Here is a 19,920-nt window from a genome sequence, read left to right on the forward strand (position 1 = left end):
ATATTAAATCACAATAAATTATGAAAGTACAACGTAATAACAATAAAATTTCTAAAAAAAAAAAATTCTGATAGCAATTAAATTATTATTATAGTCACATTGTAATATTTTTGTGAAATAAATTGTATTTATTATATTCTAAATTTGTAGCCTTTGCTTATAAATTATGGCAAAAGAAGGTATTTAAAACAATTATACATTATATTGGTACATTATGCATTAATAAATTTAATATTATGAATTATAACTTAATTAGTTTAATAAACAATTTAGTAGAATATTAAAGCATTTTAAAACGAATGATTCATTTCTACCATTTTTTCTTACGATTTTAGACTTACGCGGGAAATGGTAGATTATGTTACACATAATAACCTGTGAATTCAATTAATTTTCACAGTCAAGAATTAAAAATGTAAAAGTGTTAAACACATATTGTTATTATTTTATATAGGTAATCGTATGTACATTTAGAATTAAAACTTATTATCTTGTTTTCTCTATTCTCATTAGCATAAATATTTGTTATCTCGGGGTGAAATAATTGAAAAATCATTCAATATCACTCAATATATCTATTTTTATACTTTTTATAAATATTATAAATATTATATTATTATATAATATATACTTTATGCAAGTTGTTAATACTTACTTATTTATTAACTTTCATATAAATTATTCTTTGTTTTGAATTTGCGAGTGTTGTAATTATTTTGAATACTTAATTTGGGTTTAAAAAGCATAAAAAGCATACAATTTTATCATCTAAAACAATTAAAACTCAAATAATACTTACATTTTAGTACTTATCGTTTCCAGTTAGTAAACGTACTCACACCCACAATATATATTATGTAGGTGTAAAATATATGTTTAATAATATGCGTATGATTATAATAATATAATATAGTATTTAAACACATAAAGTATTGATATGATTATTGAACGTGTACAATTATTCGTTTATACTGTTCAGTATAATTTGAATGTAATTTTTTTTCATTTTCTTTATTAATACTCACAAATGATAATCATTCGAATGACCCGATCATCACCACAACAAACCACCGCCACGGATGGTTGCCAGAGTAGGTTTATTCGAATTCATGGATAATGGTTTTTTTTTAGCCGCAAGAGCAGCATATTCATCACGAATTTTTCTCTAGAAATATAACACATAGGCTGACAAATATAATATTTGGTACGATTTTATTATATTGTATGCATGCGTGTGAAAAAGTACTCTTATACGTATACACTACGTAACTTAATACACTACTTGTGTTCGTATATTATTATTTTTATATGCATGGATGTGTGTAGATATGAGGAATGTTCTGTATACTTGATAAACACATAATATATTGTTGGGTATAGTGTACAATACACCGGGTAATGGAAAGGAATCGAGCAACAAATTGAATTTTCACAAATGGAAACGTCTCGTACAAACGTGCGAGACTGTGATATTTCGCGGCTCCCTGAACATTATTATCATTATTATATTTTTTTTATGTTCCATTAGTGTACAACGATTTTCATGTAGGTATTTGATTTTTAACAGTTGTGGGGTATTTTGGACTCTTAAATTTTTTTTGTGTACATGTTTTTCTAATTTCCATATAACTTTACTATAGGTATAAGTTTATATTATTTGCTTTTTGAATATTGTTAGAAAATCGAAACAAGATAGGTGTATCTTTGGTACAAATTCCACCGACCGGACAAAACCTTATTAATCCCTTGAAATTTACTTCAACCGGTTTTTATTGAATTATTGAATTATAATTTAATGGCATCAAGTATCAACTAGAAACATTATATTATTATGTATATACGCACCAGTTTACAACGGAATACAATTTCGTTGTTACCTGACGTTCAAGCGATTTATGGTTTCAACCGCAATACACTCTTTATTAATCCTTCCCTCTCCACTCCAACGTGTTGTCCGGGGTATTTCTGAAACAAAATCGTGAATAATTGTTTCGTTAATACGGAAATATTATAATCTTCTTTACCCCCAACGGCATAAACCGATAGTACGATGATTTATTTTGGTAACTGTCTTCGTAAATATCGCGCCGTTCGTACAATTTTATTTTTATTTAATTAAGTAAATTTGAATAATACGCTCATCGCACTGTGATGTATGTACCTACTTATGTATCGACGTGACCAAATTGTATGCTTTGTTAAATATTACATGCTCTTCTGTAATGTTAAATACGTTGTGTATGGATATTTTATTTGTATGTACCAATACTTAACATTAATTTATGTTTTATGATTCTTCTTAAGTAAATAAATATTTTACATAACACCACTTACATTTAGGTATACCTATAGTTTTCTACGTATTATAAATTCAATATTTCATATTATAATATTATATAGTTAATTTGGTAAACCCGAGTGATATGAAAATAGGCGTAACAAAGGTTGAATAACATTTATTAAACACGAAAAGACACATTTGCATTTCCAAGAAGTGAATTACCTATTTTGAAATACTTATTTACCATTATTTTAGATATATAATCAGTCTGCCGAATATATGCGACGTTTTATTATTTTTTTTTTTTTATGTTGATTTCATTTTAAAACTACAATTTAATTATTTTTGTTTTTACTAAATATTATAATAACAACCAAAGACAGAGGACATAAATAAAAAAAAATCTTAGTAATCGCCTTATTTGCCGACCATTATGTAGGCACTGGGTAATTTCTCGTTTAGTAATTTTTAATTACTCGTGACAATTTTGTCTGTGACCAAAGTGCTGCATATTTATATCTAAGTCATGGTTAATATAAATTGGTTTAATGACGCTATGCATTATTAACCAAAAATAATTTATGCGAATTGCGCATAAAAATCAACCAACAGAATAAATCTGACATTATAACGAATTTATGGACTTTTCCGTTTTTCAAAAATATTTTAAAAACTTGCGTTAATAGAACATGATCTATAGTTGTGCAATATCATGTGTAACTAATTGATGAGTTATTATTTTTAAATTAAAAATCCTTCCGACTGGAAACATCTTGCAATAAATTGATTTTTCTATGAGACTTTAGATACAAATTTTAGTTTAAAATTACGAGTGCCGATGTCCGTAGAACGTGTAACAACCTGTTGTTCGAAGTGGAAGATAAAATTCGTATATATACGATTTTTATACCTGTGAGCGATGGTATAATCCAATTAGAAAACTTTTGTAAATTACAAGTTCATTTTTAAAATCTTCACAATACGTTCTAGATATAATATGATGTACGATCGTGATAACAATTGTTGGATTGAAAGTTTAAAATTACGATATATTATCATAATGTTTGGTGGAAACCCGCGCGTTCTGTGCTCATTCGCTCGGTAATACCCTATTCTAGAATCTCACAGCTCACATCTGCAGTTCCTATTTTTTTCATAAACAACATCCGCGGGCCATACGTATATATTACAATAACCGACGTTTCGACGGACCTAACTTAACCATCGCAGACGAAATATTATCGTCATCATTATTATTATTTATTATGCGTTTAACCGGCCTTGACTCGCTCCACACATACGTATCGTAAAATAACTATACGTACATTATGAAAAACATATCGGTCGTACGTACACACATACTTTGCGCGTAGGGCGATGGTGAGAGGGTAAAGGGAATTCGGCGCATACAGCGGCAGAACAATTATTTTAAATTTAGCCGCTGGCGATAGTAGTGATTTGTCAACGTCACGAGGCCGCGAAGAAGTGTTCGAAAGAGAGACGTGAATAGTATGGTGCGAGTGTGTGAGTGTGTGCGTGTATATGCATGTATGTGCGTGTGAGAGAGAGAGAGATGGAGCAAAAATGGTACGACGACCACGGTGGTGGTTGGCGGCGCCCATGTGGATGAGCAACAATTTATATTAAAAACTTTTCTCTCTTCTAAAAAAAACTATATTTATATATTATTATATATTCATATATACACATATACGAGCGCGCGTGTTCAATGGTGGAACGTCGTTTTTTATTTTTGTTTTAATGTCTCCCATCCTACTCTTTATTCTTCGTCCGGCTTAATGGCCGAACGAATAATCTTCCGTTTAGAATGGCCGCGGGCGCAAGCGGCGTGAGTAATTTCGATTTGCAAAACTATTACACGATATATATGCGCGTTACTCCAAAAAAGAGACTTTTGTGCAATTATAAAACGTTTAAATCCTTATTGCGCGGCGTGTGAATTATATGGACCAGAATATATATATATATACACATATTATGTATAATCTCCTTTTTCTCATCTCCCTTGTCTACTCTTAACGCCGACTTCAATGCTACGTAAATAATTTTTTTATTAAAAAAATATTTAAACGTAGTTATTGGATCTACGACCAGAACTGAAAAAAAGGTATACCCTTTTTAAAAACACGAATGCCACTTGTAATTTTGAGGACGATTGTATATACGAGTAGGTAAACTCGTGAATTTGGCTCTTTATATGCAGTCTGTCATATGCAGAGCGGTCCATCACATTTTCTCACATAATAATTTAATATGATTTGTTATATCTGATACTGCCTACCCTATGTGATATGTAACTACGGCGTAACGCGATGACGGATGAATGCATGTGACCTAACCTACCCCGTCGAAGTTCTCAAACACCCTTCTGCCTTCTAAGCCGACCGCTCATTAATCCATCAGATTTTAATTAGTCTGTCGTTTTCATAACCACGCTTTACATCGAAACCGGTGCATACTTGATAATATACGGTTTGTTGTCATACACAATATGATAATAATAACATGGAACTTAAGTTTTTTTTATAATTTACAGTCATTCACTCGATTACAATTTTATTTCTGACTCATTCCAATATAATACTATATAATAGGTGTACACTATAATGGGAAATAAAATGTATAATATTATATTATGCACCCCGTGACATATCCGGGTTTTTGCGGTGGCTTCAGCCGGGAAACGTGAAAACATGCGGTTGACTCGACATAATATAATATGTATGTGGGTACATGATAAATTATTCCAATAAATTCGTATTTAACAACTCACCATTGCCATGTTTCAAACTACAACACTTGGGACATTTTTTTTATGTACTAACATGTTCACGACTGTTTTACAATGTTTGGTTAGTGGTCAAGAAATATGTTCAAAATCGCGTTACGCTAATAATCACTATGAAATATTTGGAATTTTGGTGCCCCGCGCGCGTTACTCAGACGACGGTGTTGTTATTTGCGTTGACGATACGACCCCGCCGTTAGTGAGACTTACGTGCAACACAATTCAGGTGCTTACAATCTGAAATGTATTGTCGTTATTATCCTGCAGATTTCGAAACAAATGAGAATGTTTAATTAAATTTTGTGCGGTCCGCTTGTATATTTTATTATTTTGTCGAACCTCCGCGCGTATCTTATAATGTCACACAGTGGTATTTTTAATTTTTTTACTCCCCTTTCTGTATTCTGCCTAAACATGCGCACTTATTTGCGTAATGTATGGTTGTTGGTTTTCGAAAGTTTATCGTGGAATTTTGATAGTAGTTTTGTATCGAAGTAATTACAACTGCAGTTGTTCACAACAACATTTCAAACAGTTATTTAATTAGTTTAACACGGCTTTTCTACAGTAAAATTTCTGGCTTACGTATTCCGTTTGTCCAAAAATATTAACGCCCACATCTATTGGATGCACAATTAAATATACGTCATATTAATTATTGTGATTTAAATATCTACAGTATGGTCGATAAAAAGTTATATATCATATGTTACTTCGCACATACTTGAAATAATGTTCAATATTAATTATATACAAAACCAAAGACGACAAAATAATATATTAGTATGTACAGTATTTTGAGGTATTTTTATTAGATCATCGATGACATATATATCGTGATGAGGTTAGATTTAATAATTATGTTTACACATAGTGTACTATTTTTTTTTATATAATATGGGCGTGTGTATAATATATACATTCGTAGTTTCCAATCAGACTTGTGTAATTTTATCGCATATATCATGTACCTATATACTTAAACACATTGATCGTATAATGGTGCGCTTTGAGATGGAACAAATGCCATTCAACCCGTTAAAAAGTACAACGAACTTAGAGGACAAAGTACTCCAATTGTTGATTTTGTTCAGGAAAAAAACATACTCAACGATGAAACACATAATGCTTAGAACTTTTTTTTTTTGTCATTCGACACGATAATTACATATTAATTACACTTTTTTACACGTATAGTTTACGATTATCAGAACAATGTGTTCGTATTTCAATGTTATACATACATTGCATGGTTTATAGTACTCGTTTTATTGTGTATTTTTTATAATTTTCTTACACTCTCAATGTGTACATGTTGTATGTATAATCTATGTATTATGTATAGTGTATATTATATACTCTTTATTTTGTGTTCACAATCTGCATCAACTTTACCGGTCGTTGTTGTGATCTGATTATTATTTTTGAAAGGATGTCGTCTAATTTGGAGTTTAATAAGTTATAATACATACTAATTTGTTGAAAACCATTTTTAATATGTACGCATGTCAATAATAATTGTTAGAATTACAAATTTAAATTGATTATATTTATTAATTTCAATGTTTCAATATTTATTTAACATTCAAACATTGTTCTGTTTCTTACTATAAATTTAATATGAATACTATCATGGTCATACCATTGATTTAAATTTATTGACTATACATTTTAATGTCATGTAGTATAGGAAAGGTTAAGTTATGCTTATACTGTGTTTATTTTTTTAACTTTTTGTTAAAAATTATGTTATATAATGTATACTAAATTGCGAAAATCGCAGTACCTACTTAAAATTTACGTTAAATTATTTTTTTACTATTGTAATTCACAAAAATATAAACGGTTTTATCAGTTTAAAATTACACATAATCAAATATATTCTTGTATAAAATACTATATTCATATCATGAAGTCTTTAAAAATATTACAAAAAAAAAAAAAAAATAAAATGTTTTTAGTGAAAGAAATTCATTCGTTTTCATATTTTATGTTTTGACAGCTTTTATGAAAAAAAAACTCAAAATTATTATTATTTTTTAACATACATAGGTAATATAAAATAAATGTAAGAAATTAATAATGTTTCCTTTGCACTCAATTATTACATGACTCATTAATTTCATTATCATGTATACTACACGTTTATTGGCTCTTATCATAAGGTAACACAGTCAATATTATCTATTTGGTTCATTATTGGTTATAATCATTTAGTTTCCTACTCAAAAGTGTTAACGTACAATTTATTTAATTTCACGATCTAATACAATTTAATACAATTTAAAAGTTCCGAGATAGTTGTAAATTTGGTTATTATTTCATAATGAAATAGTTATAATAATAAATCGTTTTTTATTATCTTTTACAAGGAGTAGAATAAAATAGAAAATTCTAAAGTATTAACGGGGGATTATATTTTTGGAGCTTATTCATACGAGTTGTATTGAATTATGATGAAGTTTATATGCACAATAGTTTTACGATGGTCATTTATTTATAATATTTTTGGTGAAGCAGTTTTATGGTTAACCGAAAAAATAAATAAAATAATTGAAATTTTAATTGTAAAATTGCTGCATTTATACCTAGTACCCAGACAAATAATACAATTATAACTCATTTCTTATAGCTTACTATGAAGTCTGACAATAAAAATATGTATGTTATGCTTTGTAAAATGTACAATGTATGAACAGTTTTTGACAGGTAACAAAGGGATTAAAAACATTTTTTTGCAGTAGGATTTAAAAACCAAAAAAACCATTAGAGGTTAGAAGAAAAATATTTTTATTCATTTTTTTTTTTTGCTGGATAATGGTTTTGAAAAATTGTGACAGTTTGAGATTAGCCCAAAGGTAGATTTCCCGGTTGAAACCAGCTACTATGTGACTATTTCTTTTTTTTTGCTCCGGTGCCCTCAAACATAATTGAGTTTTATATTATTTAATACTAGAAATATAATACGTTTATCACATTTTGACATTTTACTTTGTTGTTCTAGCTTCTGACCTGGAATCGATCCGTGCCTTGTTTAATGAAAAAGAAAAAGAACTAACAATGGCTGTGGCTAAAGTGGACGAACTAACTAGGCAACTAGAAGACGTCCATAAAGGACGAGGTCATGCACAGCCTACGTCTCCGGCCTCCATAGAACTTGACAAACTACGAGCTGAGTTATTAGTGAGTCGTGATTATTATTTATCAATTTTAGTTAATTTATTATATTTGAAAATAGATACTATTCTTTTTTTTTTTTTAATTAAACATGTTATATTTCACTAATACACATTTAATGCTGTTTTGTTTTTAATTTTAAAGTACCGGAACAAATTGGGGGAACAGCAAACTGCTAGGCTGGTACAACAACGTGAAGTTCTTTCTAAAAGACAAGAGGAAATGGCATCTATTGATCGGCGAATATCGGAACTACAAGCTAGGTTACACAGGAAGAGACTGCTTAACCAACAGCTTGCCAATCAAATCCAAGCTAACAAACCAGGCCATAATAACAGGCAAGTAACCATTTTAAGCGCATTAAAACTATATAAAGTGATTTCCTCAAGATTTCGTAAGATTGGCTTTTAATTAAGTTTTATTTTCCAAAATATAATACATAAATATATTACTTTTTATATAAATAAATATTCAATTTTTTCCGATTCTAGTAACTGTTCTGTTAGATTGTGGTTATATGCAATCTACCAAGCATTTGTCTGAGTGCATCCCCTTGATTTATCTTATCACAATATAATTTATTACCTTAGTTGCCCTATTTATCATTATGGTTATTTGTCAGTTTTAAAACATTTATTTATATTCGTTCGTAGACATAAAAAATGTTAAACAACCATTATACTAAAATGTAAATTTTCTTTTTATTAAAGATCTCTGGGCGGCCCAGGTAAACAAATGATGCCGCTGTGCGATGGCAAAATGAATGGTGGTGGCGGTAACGTTGCAGCCATCGAGCCGTTTAACCACATACCGGATGCGATGAGCAAGAATTCGATGTTACGCAAGTCCGAGGATAACATTCTTAGCCACGCCACGGTAAACGGCGACCCACAGTCATATGGTGGACGGTCTGGCAGGCCTGAGCAAAAATCATTGTCTCAACAGCCTTTGGTCCAGAAACCGATGATGGACCCATACCAACAACAGTATCAACTGACAAATAACAACTATAAAATTGAACAACAGACAAACGGTAACCCAGGTGACCTTGCATATTTTGGCGGTAGCAAATTTGACCCTAAATACCAGACATTACCTTACAATACCAAATTCTCACCATTGGCCAACTACAATGGAAACCAATCGGCCATCCAACACCATCAACATCAGCAACAACAGCAGCAACAGCAGCAACATCATCATCATCATCAGCAACAACAACAACATAACCAACAACAACAGAACCAGCAACAGAACCAGCTGCAACAACAGAACCAGCATCAACAGTGGTTTAGTCAACATGAAGAGATTTCCGAGGACATTAATAGGGACCTAGTCAATAATAATACCAACTATTACGGAGTCGATCAAAAAGTTAATGGAACGGCCCAAAACAAAAAGTCAGTTTTGACCGGCCAAGTTCTGACAAACCTGGGACAAAATTTACAAATGCAGAGTTCCAGCAGACCTATTAACGCTCAAGTATATCACACGAAACCACTTTCATCTTCTAATCATACTACTCAAAGGTATAGTAGCATGTTTAATGTTAATTTTAATGCTGCATGTTATCATTTAATATGATACTGTCTAATAAAATACTATCGATAATATCAACATTATGTTTTAGGCCTTTAAACTATTCAATACACCACCCTCCGGTTCTGGTGACTAGAAGCCAACCAGTCGGTGGCACTGGCATAATAAATCATCAGGTAATTGAATGTTATATGACATCATCTAGAATATTATATTTTTTTTTCGAAGAACATGACGTTTATAATATAATATATATATTAATATTATATATAGTATATACGTATTTATTTTGAATTAATTTATGTTAATGAATCGATTTAACTCGAAACCGCATTTTCACGTCGATTTAATAGTACCTATTTTATTTTGTCCGGGTTTCGGTGAGAATGAAAGACGGAGTATCAAAATGAATCATTTAGAGTATTAATCAAGACTATTGTGTTGTACGCGTTTAACGTCAGAATAATCGTTATATAGAGGGATTAAGGCGTTTTAAAACGATTAATAATATCGCCCTTATTGCAGTGGTTGTTATAGTCCGTCAATTTGAGACTTACGAGAGCCTACAGGTTTTTCTTTCGTATAATAATTTAATACAAGATTTTGATATATATAGGAGTACGAAAATCAAGATGAACTTAATTTAATATCGCGTAATTTAATTTGGGGGAATATTTTGTAATAACTTTAAGGCGTGGTTCGCTACTGCTGTAATGCGATTTTCTATCACACGCTTTATTATGTTATGTTTATTAAAATAATAACATACGTTTACCATACCATTTTTTTCCATAGAAACCGACCAGCAGTGTTTCACCCATTTATCAAACTTCTTCGACTAAGGTACAGCCGGTGCAACCTCAAGTTTTAAATTCCATGACGACGAACCAAGTGGTGCCTAAAGAATTGAAACAGCCAATTAGGGTAGCAGTGGAGTCTGAACAACCGGTCGGCACGGATCGGGCCGGCAGCCCTCCAACCGTTGGAAAACCGGCGTTACCCCCCAAACCTCCTCCACCACTTGTAAAGACTTGTACGCCACCACCGCCACCTAGGCAAAATGCTTACCACCACCACATACCTCAGTACCATCAGCCGGACCTGTCGTCGGAAGACGGGGGTCCAGGAGGAGCTGGCAGTGGTCGTTCGTACTACACCGAATCTAGACCAGCGCCACTTCAAAAAGACCTGACTCCTCCACCACCGCGGATACCCAATGGTGGAATTTCCGGAGTTTCGGTCAAGCCTGGCTTTGGCAACTTGGTGGATTCGTCAGAGTCCGACAATTCGTCGAGTTCGGCTTCCATGCGATCAACGTTCGGTAGCAATGTCAAGTGAGTGTTATAATGTTTACAACACAAGATATCATCACAATTATTATTGTGAAAAACGTTCAAATTTATGTGGTATAATACTAATGTAATTTATAATATTATATAGTATTATATTATAGTACATCACCATTAATGTTTATATAAGTGAAAATTCCCAATTAGACTGACTATTTTACAACGTTTGTAGTTGGTTAAAACTATGTTTAAATTGTATTTTGATTCCTTACTGTTCGTCACAATAAGCTCAAGTTATCCATGTGTATTTATATAATATGATATGACGTACGATGTATACGCGTGTCTTTTTTTTCCTTCGGTTTAATGACTCAATCAAAACCAGAACTGTCATTATGAGCTTTCCTCGTACATGTAGAATATATTTATATTAACAGAAGTTACAAGTTAAATTACTATTTAAGTTATCCAGTAAAATTAATTAAGGGAATGTCAGCAAATAGGTAGATATATTTTTTATTAAATCCTATTTGGGTCAATATAGAATAAACAATTTTTTTTATGATTTTTATGTAGCAATACATTAAAATCACTTTTTATAAAACTTATAGAAGATAACATTTTTGAGGTTCTGATATGTCACCTTTATATTTTATTATTATTTGATTTTTTACTTGATATTAAAAATACATTTTTTTTTATTATTATTATTTGTTTTGTAACGATATTTTTATCGTCATACCCTCAAAAATGTTATGTATAATTTTTGTAATAAGTGATAGTATCCCGACAAGTTAAAAATATAAAAAAAATTGTATTGGGTTAGCACATTTTATCACGTTGCACAGAAGGAGAAAACAATACAGTGAGCTGATATTTTTCTAATCATAATAATAATAATAATAAATAAATAATTTTTTTTCTAATCGTTATCCTAAGAACATGGGCAATTTGATTTACTTTATATTTGTAACAAATGGGATGACTTATTACTACAGTTTTTGTACGTTTTCATTATGCTGCTCAAAAATAGGAAAATCTTTAATGATATATTTGTTCGTTTTTGTATGTATAATATCTATGAATAATATAATTGAAATTTATATTTCTTCAATTTCTAGAAGTGGTGAACATTTGTTGGATAACGTGAGGTCTGTAAGCATATCAACGACCAAAGGAACACCTCCACCTCCACCACCACCACCACCATCATTGCAACAGTCGTCTGTTACGGCAGCCGCTTCTCCAACTGAACCCAAGGATCAGCAACAGCAGCAGCCACCACCCCATGAAGCAAAACTTTCCTCTAGACTGCCATCACTCTTGCTCAGTCGAACCACTTCTTATCCAGTGACGGATATCGTTGGGAACGAGAGCAAAGTCAACAACAATAGCCACCACCATCTTCTCCATCATCATAATAACATCAACAATAACCAGCAGCAACAACAACCACTACAACAACAACAACCGGCACAGTCTCCGTCAGTTATCGCTACATCCACCATTTCCACCTCATCAACTGTCAGACAACCAGATCCTCAGGCTACGGCGACTGATGAAACGGACAGAGCACGAGCAGTTAGTGTCGCCCAGCGCATTGACGAACTAGAGACACGTTTTGGGGGTGGAGGCAGCAGCATAGGGGTCGTTGGTTGTGGAGGGTCTTCGTCCACTGACGATAACAGTACTAGCAACCACAGCTCTTCATCGCCAGACTCTGGTCAAGACTCAGGCAGAGACGACATATCCGGTAAGAGTTCACCAAAAAGTGAAATGAAAAACAATATCTTTCCACATAAAAAACGTTGTGTTTATCAATATTTCTCGCTATTAACACAGTTTAAAATCTACGTTTCGTTTAATGTTTAATCCACTCATTGACAAGTACTGTTTATCAATAATATTTTACGAATTGAAATAATATATTTAGAAATAGCCTATAAACTAAAAAATTAGGTACCAAAACAATATTAAAATTCAGTTTCTACTAAATGAATAATAACAGTAGTAAGCACCCAAACGTTTGTTTAAATTTTTTATTTCAATGTTTGAACACCCGAATATGCCCAGAACCAAATTATTTACTCGAAACCCAAATAAATTGTATTATGTGTTCTACAATATTAGTTCATAGTATTAAAATAATAGGTATATAATATTATATTATAAATGAGATTTTCACATTTTTCAAAAAGTATTTCGTTCGTGACAATGACCTGTTACTTATAAAACCTAAATTGTATTATTTCTAATTTACTTTTAATCTCTCGAGGCATTGTGCGTCGGTACGTTATCTAAAAGAATAAATTCTTCAAAATTGCATTTTTTTCTTCGTGTTTTTGATTTAATATTAAAAAGAATCATATCAGAAATTCTACTTTTGAAATGTCATCGACTACAAAACAACAGGATTCGAACGAATTACAAGTTTAAAAATAGTGTAGGAATTTAATGCAAAACTTGTGGATTTTGATAAAACACGTATCTATATAGAATACAAAATATAACGCACGACGAGCGTCCCGAAATGTACGATAATAATAATAAATAATTCAATCTGTGAAGAACAAATGCGAGGTAAAGGTAATGCTGTATATAATATTATCTCAGATGAAATTTGCTTTTGATCTGCCTATTTACGGGCAACTGAACTATCGAAGAAAATAATATGCTAATTCGTGGCTCGATAATCCGTGCACGCTGTATATAATTTATAATATGTATATATATATATAATATATATATATATTGTACAATATATAGACGTATAGTGTAGTAAGTATATTATAATGCTCGCGGGAGGTAAACTATGGATCGTTTAAGCTAATGGGTTTCCATGTCGAACTTACTCCTGTACGCCACAACGCCGGTATATAATATAACATTGCGCGTAAATTGGAATTTGATTTAAATGTGTTTTATCTGTAACCCCTATACTATACTATTTACACTATATATACAACACATTTGGAAGTTATATTATTTACTAACTAAATGCTTCAACTATATGTATTGGTCAACATTTTTCTTTTTAAATTTTACGAAATATTATTTTGTTTGAAAACAGTTGCATTACTTAATATTTTCCCAATGGTTTAAATACCACTATCTTTACTTATTGTTTGTAAGTTTGATAAAAACAATCAATGAAACAATTAGTTTTAAACATTTTTCACAAAAACTTACATGTGGGGTTTTTAATTTTAGTTTGTTTTGTCTCTAATCATGTTTTAGATCAGAAAAAACTCCAATTTTCAATTTTTAGAATGACTTTTAATAGAAAATTGAATATTATTGGTACTTTTATGTCAATACTGAAAAACTTTTATTAGTTTTCAAAATAAACAAGAAGACCTTTTAAAATAACCTAATTTAAAAGGAATTCATTTCATAGAAGTTAATTTGAATTTTCATAATATATTAGTATTATTTTTTTGCTGAACAAAGTGTAATGTTTCAAATATTTCGGTTCTTTTGAGTTATTTATGTATAAATATTTTAATTTATTTATTACTTATGTTAAAAAATTGTTTTTTTTCAATTTTAAAAATTTATTACAAGGTTTCTTATGGGTTATTTTTTTAGTAATTTAATGATTTTTAAAGTAAGTATATTCAATTATATGGAAAATATGCTCACATTTTTTCATAGACCTTTATAGTTTAAAATGTAATGAAATCGAAAATTTAAAAGAAAAAAAAATGAACTTTTTATTAACGATTTTGGAATTCAAAAAAAAATATTAATCGTACTAGAACTTTTTTACCATAACATACATTATTATTTTTTTCCATTCAAACAAAATATTCAGAAATATTTTAAGTTTTTTATATCACAATTATTTTCATGCTGTTCCTAAGGTATGTCGGAATTGGCTTAAGTATAAGTTATTAAAAATAAATTATAATATAATATTATAAATTTATTTATTATATACTAGTTGATTCTTTTATCACACAACTTTCACTATTTAAAAATGTATTAATGTTTTTAATGATTACTTAATTTACTTATGTATAGTAATGCTTAAAAAATTTATAAAATAAATTTAAAAATAAAGACTAAAAAAATTTTTTCGTTCACATTCATTAATCATTGTTTTAGTCAATTATATTCGTTAAAATTATATTTTACAATTCTGTAATAATCCCCGGACTAGTAATCTATGGCATTGTAATAATAATTACGACCAAAACCTTATACAGTATAGTAATTTTTTTTTTCTTTTTATTATTAATTGATGGTATGTGATTTAAAATAATAATTAATTTTTTGTCTGTAACTTACTTTTTAAGGGAGAAGTCTTAGTTTATTGAGTTTAAAGCTATTTTAATTTAAGAAAACGACTATAGTTACTTAAATATTATCATACTCTGAGAACATAATATAATGTTCAATTATACAATTTTAAGCAATTACAATAAATAAAAACACATTTTTCTTGGAAAAATTACAATAACGTGAATTGGACATATTCTAAATTAAAGGATCTCTTATATATATTTAGGTATAATTTCACTGTATTATCCACTTATATATACTAATGCCAACGAGTCGGTAAAATATATCATTATAATAATATCCTAATTCTCAAGATTCTTCTAGCAATATTATGATGATAAACCTTTTTAAGTTTATAATGTAACCCTTAATAATATTAGATGAGTTCGTATCATTTATTTCTACTTGTTTTGAGCACATATGATTCTACTGTAATATTTAATAGATACACTTATAAATAGTATCTTACTTATGTAATGAATCGGTGAACTTTGTTTGAATTTATCATGTTATGACGTATAATATAGAAGTGTGTACCTACCTATTAAATTATCTCTAAACCACGTTGATATACTATACGGTTTAATACAGATTTATATGTAAATATATACGAAAGTAAAACTACTGAAACAACATACATTGCGAGCGTTTAGGTATAACATTTCGTTTGTTGCTGACGGTTGTGCACATATAAATATAATATTATAGTTTTCCAATTCACCCAAGGTTTGTTAGTTTAGTCATTGAACCTGTAATTTCATACTGTTTATTGTAGCACTCAATTCAAGATTTCATTTCTATAAATTTACATATTTTTTTTTGTTTGAATTTATGTGATAATATGTTAGGTAAGAGATAAATATACATCTTACAACTATATTGTATAATATATTATAAATATTATCATTGCATTAAATGCGAATTCATACAAATTTTAGTCCATATTAAATCGATATTTAAAGGAAAAATTGTTTTTGTTTGGCTACGAAATAAATAATTTATTTTTTATTAATATTTTATCGTATAATATTATATATCTACTCGATAATTCAAGTTATTTATTTTGTCAAATGTCCCCCAATTATGTATTTTTGTAGCATATCGATTTATGACATATTCAATCATTGTGCGTCCAGTAATATTTTGTATGTTTTTGCAGTGGAATGCAGAAACAGGTTAGTTGTGCGGAAGAAAGGCAACCTCAAGGAATCTGGCGGAAGCATTGGTCACAAACGACGGGTATCGTTCGATCCGCTTGCATTGCTGTTGGACGCCTCGTTGGAGGGTGAACTCGAGCTGGTTATGCGAACCGCTGAACAAGTAAGTGTACCTACTGATTAATATTATTATTATTTATATTACATAAATGCCTCAACGGCAAGGGTTTCATAAGCACGTATTTTATTTACGAGATATACCTAATAGTTTCGGCGTCTAATTATTAGTTGGGCGAAGTTGAGGAAAAGGGTTTAAGATGAGATATTAAGTTATTTTCAACTAATTTTTGATTACTGAATTCGGTACAACGTGTATATACAGTAGGACCGGGTATGACAATACTGACATACAGAGTTACTTTTTTTATCAAACAACACTCATTATTTCGAAATTTTTTAATTTTTTGTAAATATTTTTTTTACATAATTTCCAGTTGAAATAAAACAATATTTTTTTGAAAACTATTTTTATGGATTTTTTTAATTTTTACTTTTTTGATAAAGATTATTTTTCTGAGTTTTTCAATTCATACAATTTGAAATTTAGACGAGTTGCTTATGAGGTTTAAGCATTTAAAGTTAAGGTAAGTTGAGCAGAGTAGACTAGGAAACCCCACACAATTTTAGTCTATTACTCCGCTCAACAAAACTTTAAATACTTATAACTCATAAACTATTTATCAGGTTATCAAAAAAATAAAAATACTTAAAAAATACAAACGATATAATATATTTAAATTTATAAACAACTTTATTATATAAATTAAATTAAGCGTACTGCTCATTTCGTGAGTTGCCTTAAGACACAGTATTTTTGTTATCAATACTGTAGTACATATTTATTTAAAATTTGCAGTTTTATTTAGATTTATGTAACAATTTAAAGTAAAACGTAGTCCTTAAAATAATATTTTAAATGTTAGTTAGTACAGATGAAGTATACAATAATAATAGTTCATTATGTATATAAGTGGTATTTTATTATGTGTAGAGTAACATGGGCAGACATGTTTCCGTTAGGTCTCTTAGTACTAGATCTCGGTTCTTGAAGAATTACAATAGGTATAATATAATATACTTGATAAAGCTTTTAAAAAAAGTGTTGTTTTATTTCAACTGAGAAATAAAATTTAAAAAAATATGTTCAAAAACGTTACTTAGAAATAATCAGTGTTGTTTGGTAAAATAATAATGTATACGTATAATAACGTATCATATATATGTATGATAATAATAATATGCACTGTGAATAACTTTCTGAAAAACATCAAAGACATTTTATTGTGTATTAACGTCATCATACTATCATGTGTTTTAGGTGGGAGATCCAAGCGCAGCCAATGATGAAGGAATAACTGCGCTACACAATGCCATATGCGCCGGCCATATAGACATTGTTAAGTTTTTAGTTAAGTTTGGCTGTGATGTAAATGCTCAAGACTCCGATGGATGGTGAGTATATAAAATCAATAGCATAATATACATAATATAGTCTGTTATGTTTGAAAGTATGAATTTGAATTCTTAAGGGTAGTATAGTGTATTCTTATTTTATATAACCATAAATAAAAAAAGTTAATACTATATTCTTCTTTAAGGGTTTATAAAATTCGTATTATTTATGAGTTTTATGCAAGTCTACATAAGGTTATTTAAAACATTACCTATAAGTTGTAACATTTTAATATTATTAAACATATAACAAATTTGAAATACCCTTAATTTTATTTGTTTAAGATTTAAATACAAGTGATAACGTTTAAGTTTAAACTTTTACAATTTCATAACTATTTGGGTTAAAATTATAATCTTAGATTTGAAATGACTTATATCATCTTTATAATTTAAATTAGACTATTGTAAAATCAATTCAAATAGTTATCAAGTTATTATAACCATATTTAACAGAAATATTGAATGTTTCAATTTATATTTGATTACTTTTAATTTATTTTATGTTTTGCTTTTATTTAATAAAATATTTTCTCTTTAAGTATAATCTATTAAGGAATGTGGTACGAAACGTTGACAGGTTGAAATGCCGACAGTCGAAGTATCGAAAAGTACAAAATATCAACCGTCGTTAGTTTTTCTAAATCAAATTTTAGATAATTATTATTGTTCAATAAAAAAAAATAATAAATAAAAATTATTGTAAAAATTATAAATTAAGAATTTTGTTTTTAGCAAAAAATAAAGATATTTAATTTTATAATATGTTCTAATAAAATAAAGTAATTCATAAGTGAATAATAAAATGTATAATTTAATAATAATAATAATAATGTTGACTATACCATGGTGTTTAAGATAAAACAAATTATCTGTTTGTATAAATATTTTTAATTTGTAATTTTGATTTTTCAATCTTTACTTTGGTAATAATACATTTTGATTTGTTTATATTTCGTATTTTTCGATATTTTGACTATCGACTTTTTGACTATTGTCATTTCGTCCGGCTTCCCTATTAAACGCGTGCTATTACATCGAAATATACACGAAGTATTCATACTCGTATTACTGTAAAAATAATGTTGGATAATTATGGATTTTAAATTTTAGTTTTTAGTCAACAAATATACAAATATTTAACTGGACGAGGGTACCCACATTAGGGGTTCATATTACTATCCATTCCACTTAATGACATATTTTTATTTTTATTTAGTTTTAAATAGGTATTAACTTTCTTTTACTGATGTTATCACTATTTCACTATTAATATTTTTTATCACAAAATATGCGAGTTGTTTTATTTAATTAAGTTTATTTTTTTTATAAATTGATTAGTCACTCTCTTAAATTTTGACAGATTATACTTATAATTTATAGTGATACATAATTACCAAATATTAGTTAATTTCTTGCTTGTAAAAGTACCTAATACTAGGTTAGGTTAGGCTAGAAGCTACTAAATAAAACATTAAATACAACTGAATTGACAAATTGGCTAAGTCCTGTACATTTGACTATTTGAGAGCTATTAAAAAAAAAAAAAAATATTAAAAACTAGTTTCTTTGAAAATAAAAGCGCTCTTTATAGTTTCAACAGGGGATTGTACAGTTATTAGAGGTTGTAGAATGGTGGTGATTTTACCTGTTTCACATACGTCCTAACAATACGCTTTTTCTGTGGAAAACTAATTTCTTAAAAACGTGTATGTAGCCGTAAAGCATTTTCCATACTTAGCTTCCTAGATTTGACATCGAGTGAATTTTTTTCCGTGGAGTTATTTAAAATCTAAGGCTTATAAATATCTTTCAAGGACACTTAAACCTTTAAATAAAGCAATTCTCAATATACCTCGATGTTAAAAAAAA

The 19,920-nt window shown here is 29.2% G+C and overlaps 1 protein-coding gene across 5 annotated transcripts in view; it reads left to right on the top strand.

Moving 5' to 3' along the window:
- The window catches only part of LOC114125817 (apoptosis-stimulating of p53 protein 1), a 94,996-nt gene that overhangs the window by 69,993 nt on the left and 5,083 nt on the right, over positions 1-19,920 (top strand). For all 5 annotated transcript variants that reach the window (XM_027989597.2, XM_027989598.2, XM_050202288.1 and 2 more), the window contains 8 exons: positions 8,095-8,273; positions 8,412-8,605; positions 8,978-9,796; positions 9,898-9,982; positions 10,602-11,140; positions 12,217-12,848; positions 16,539-16,699; positions 17,915-18,048. In XM_027989597.2, the coding sequence (XP_027845398.1) occupies positions 8,095-8,273; positions 8,412-8,605; positions 8,978-9,796; positions 9,898-9,982; positions 10,602-11,140; positions 12,217-12,848; positions 16,539-16,699; positions 17,915-18,048 (2,743 nt within the window). The remainder of the gene's footprint in view (positions 1-8,094; positions 8,274-8,411; positions 8,606-8,977; positions 9,797-9,897; positions 9,983-10,601; positions 11,141-12,216; positions 12,849-16,538; positions 16,700-17,914; positions 18,049-19,920) is intronic.

The sequence above is a fragment of the Aphis gossypii genome, chromosome 2 (assembly GCF_020184175.1).
Source record: "Aphis gossypii isolate Hap1 chromosome 2, ASM2018417v2, whole genome shotgun sequence".
Classification (NCBI taxonomy): domain Eukaryota; kingdom Metazoa; phylum Arthropoda; class Insecta; order Hemiptera; family Aphididae; genus Aphis; species Aphis gossypii.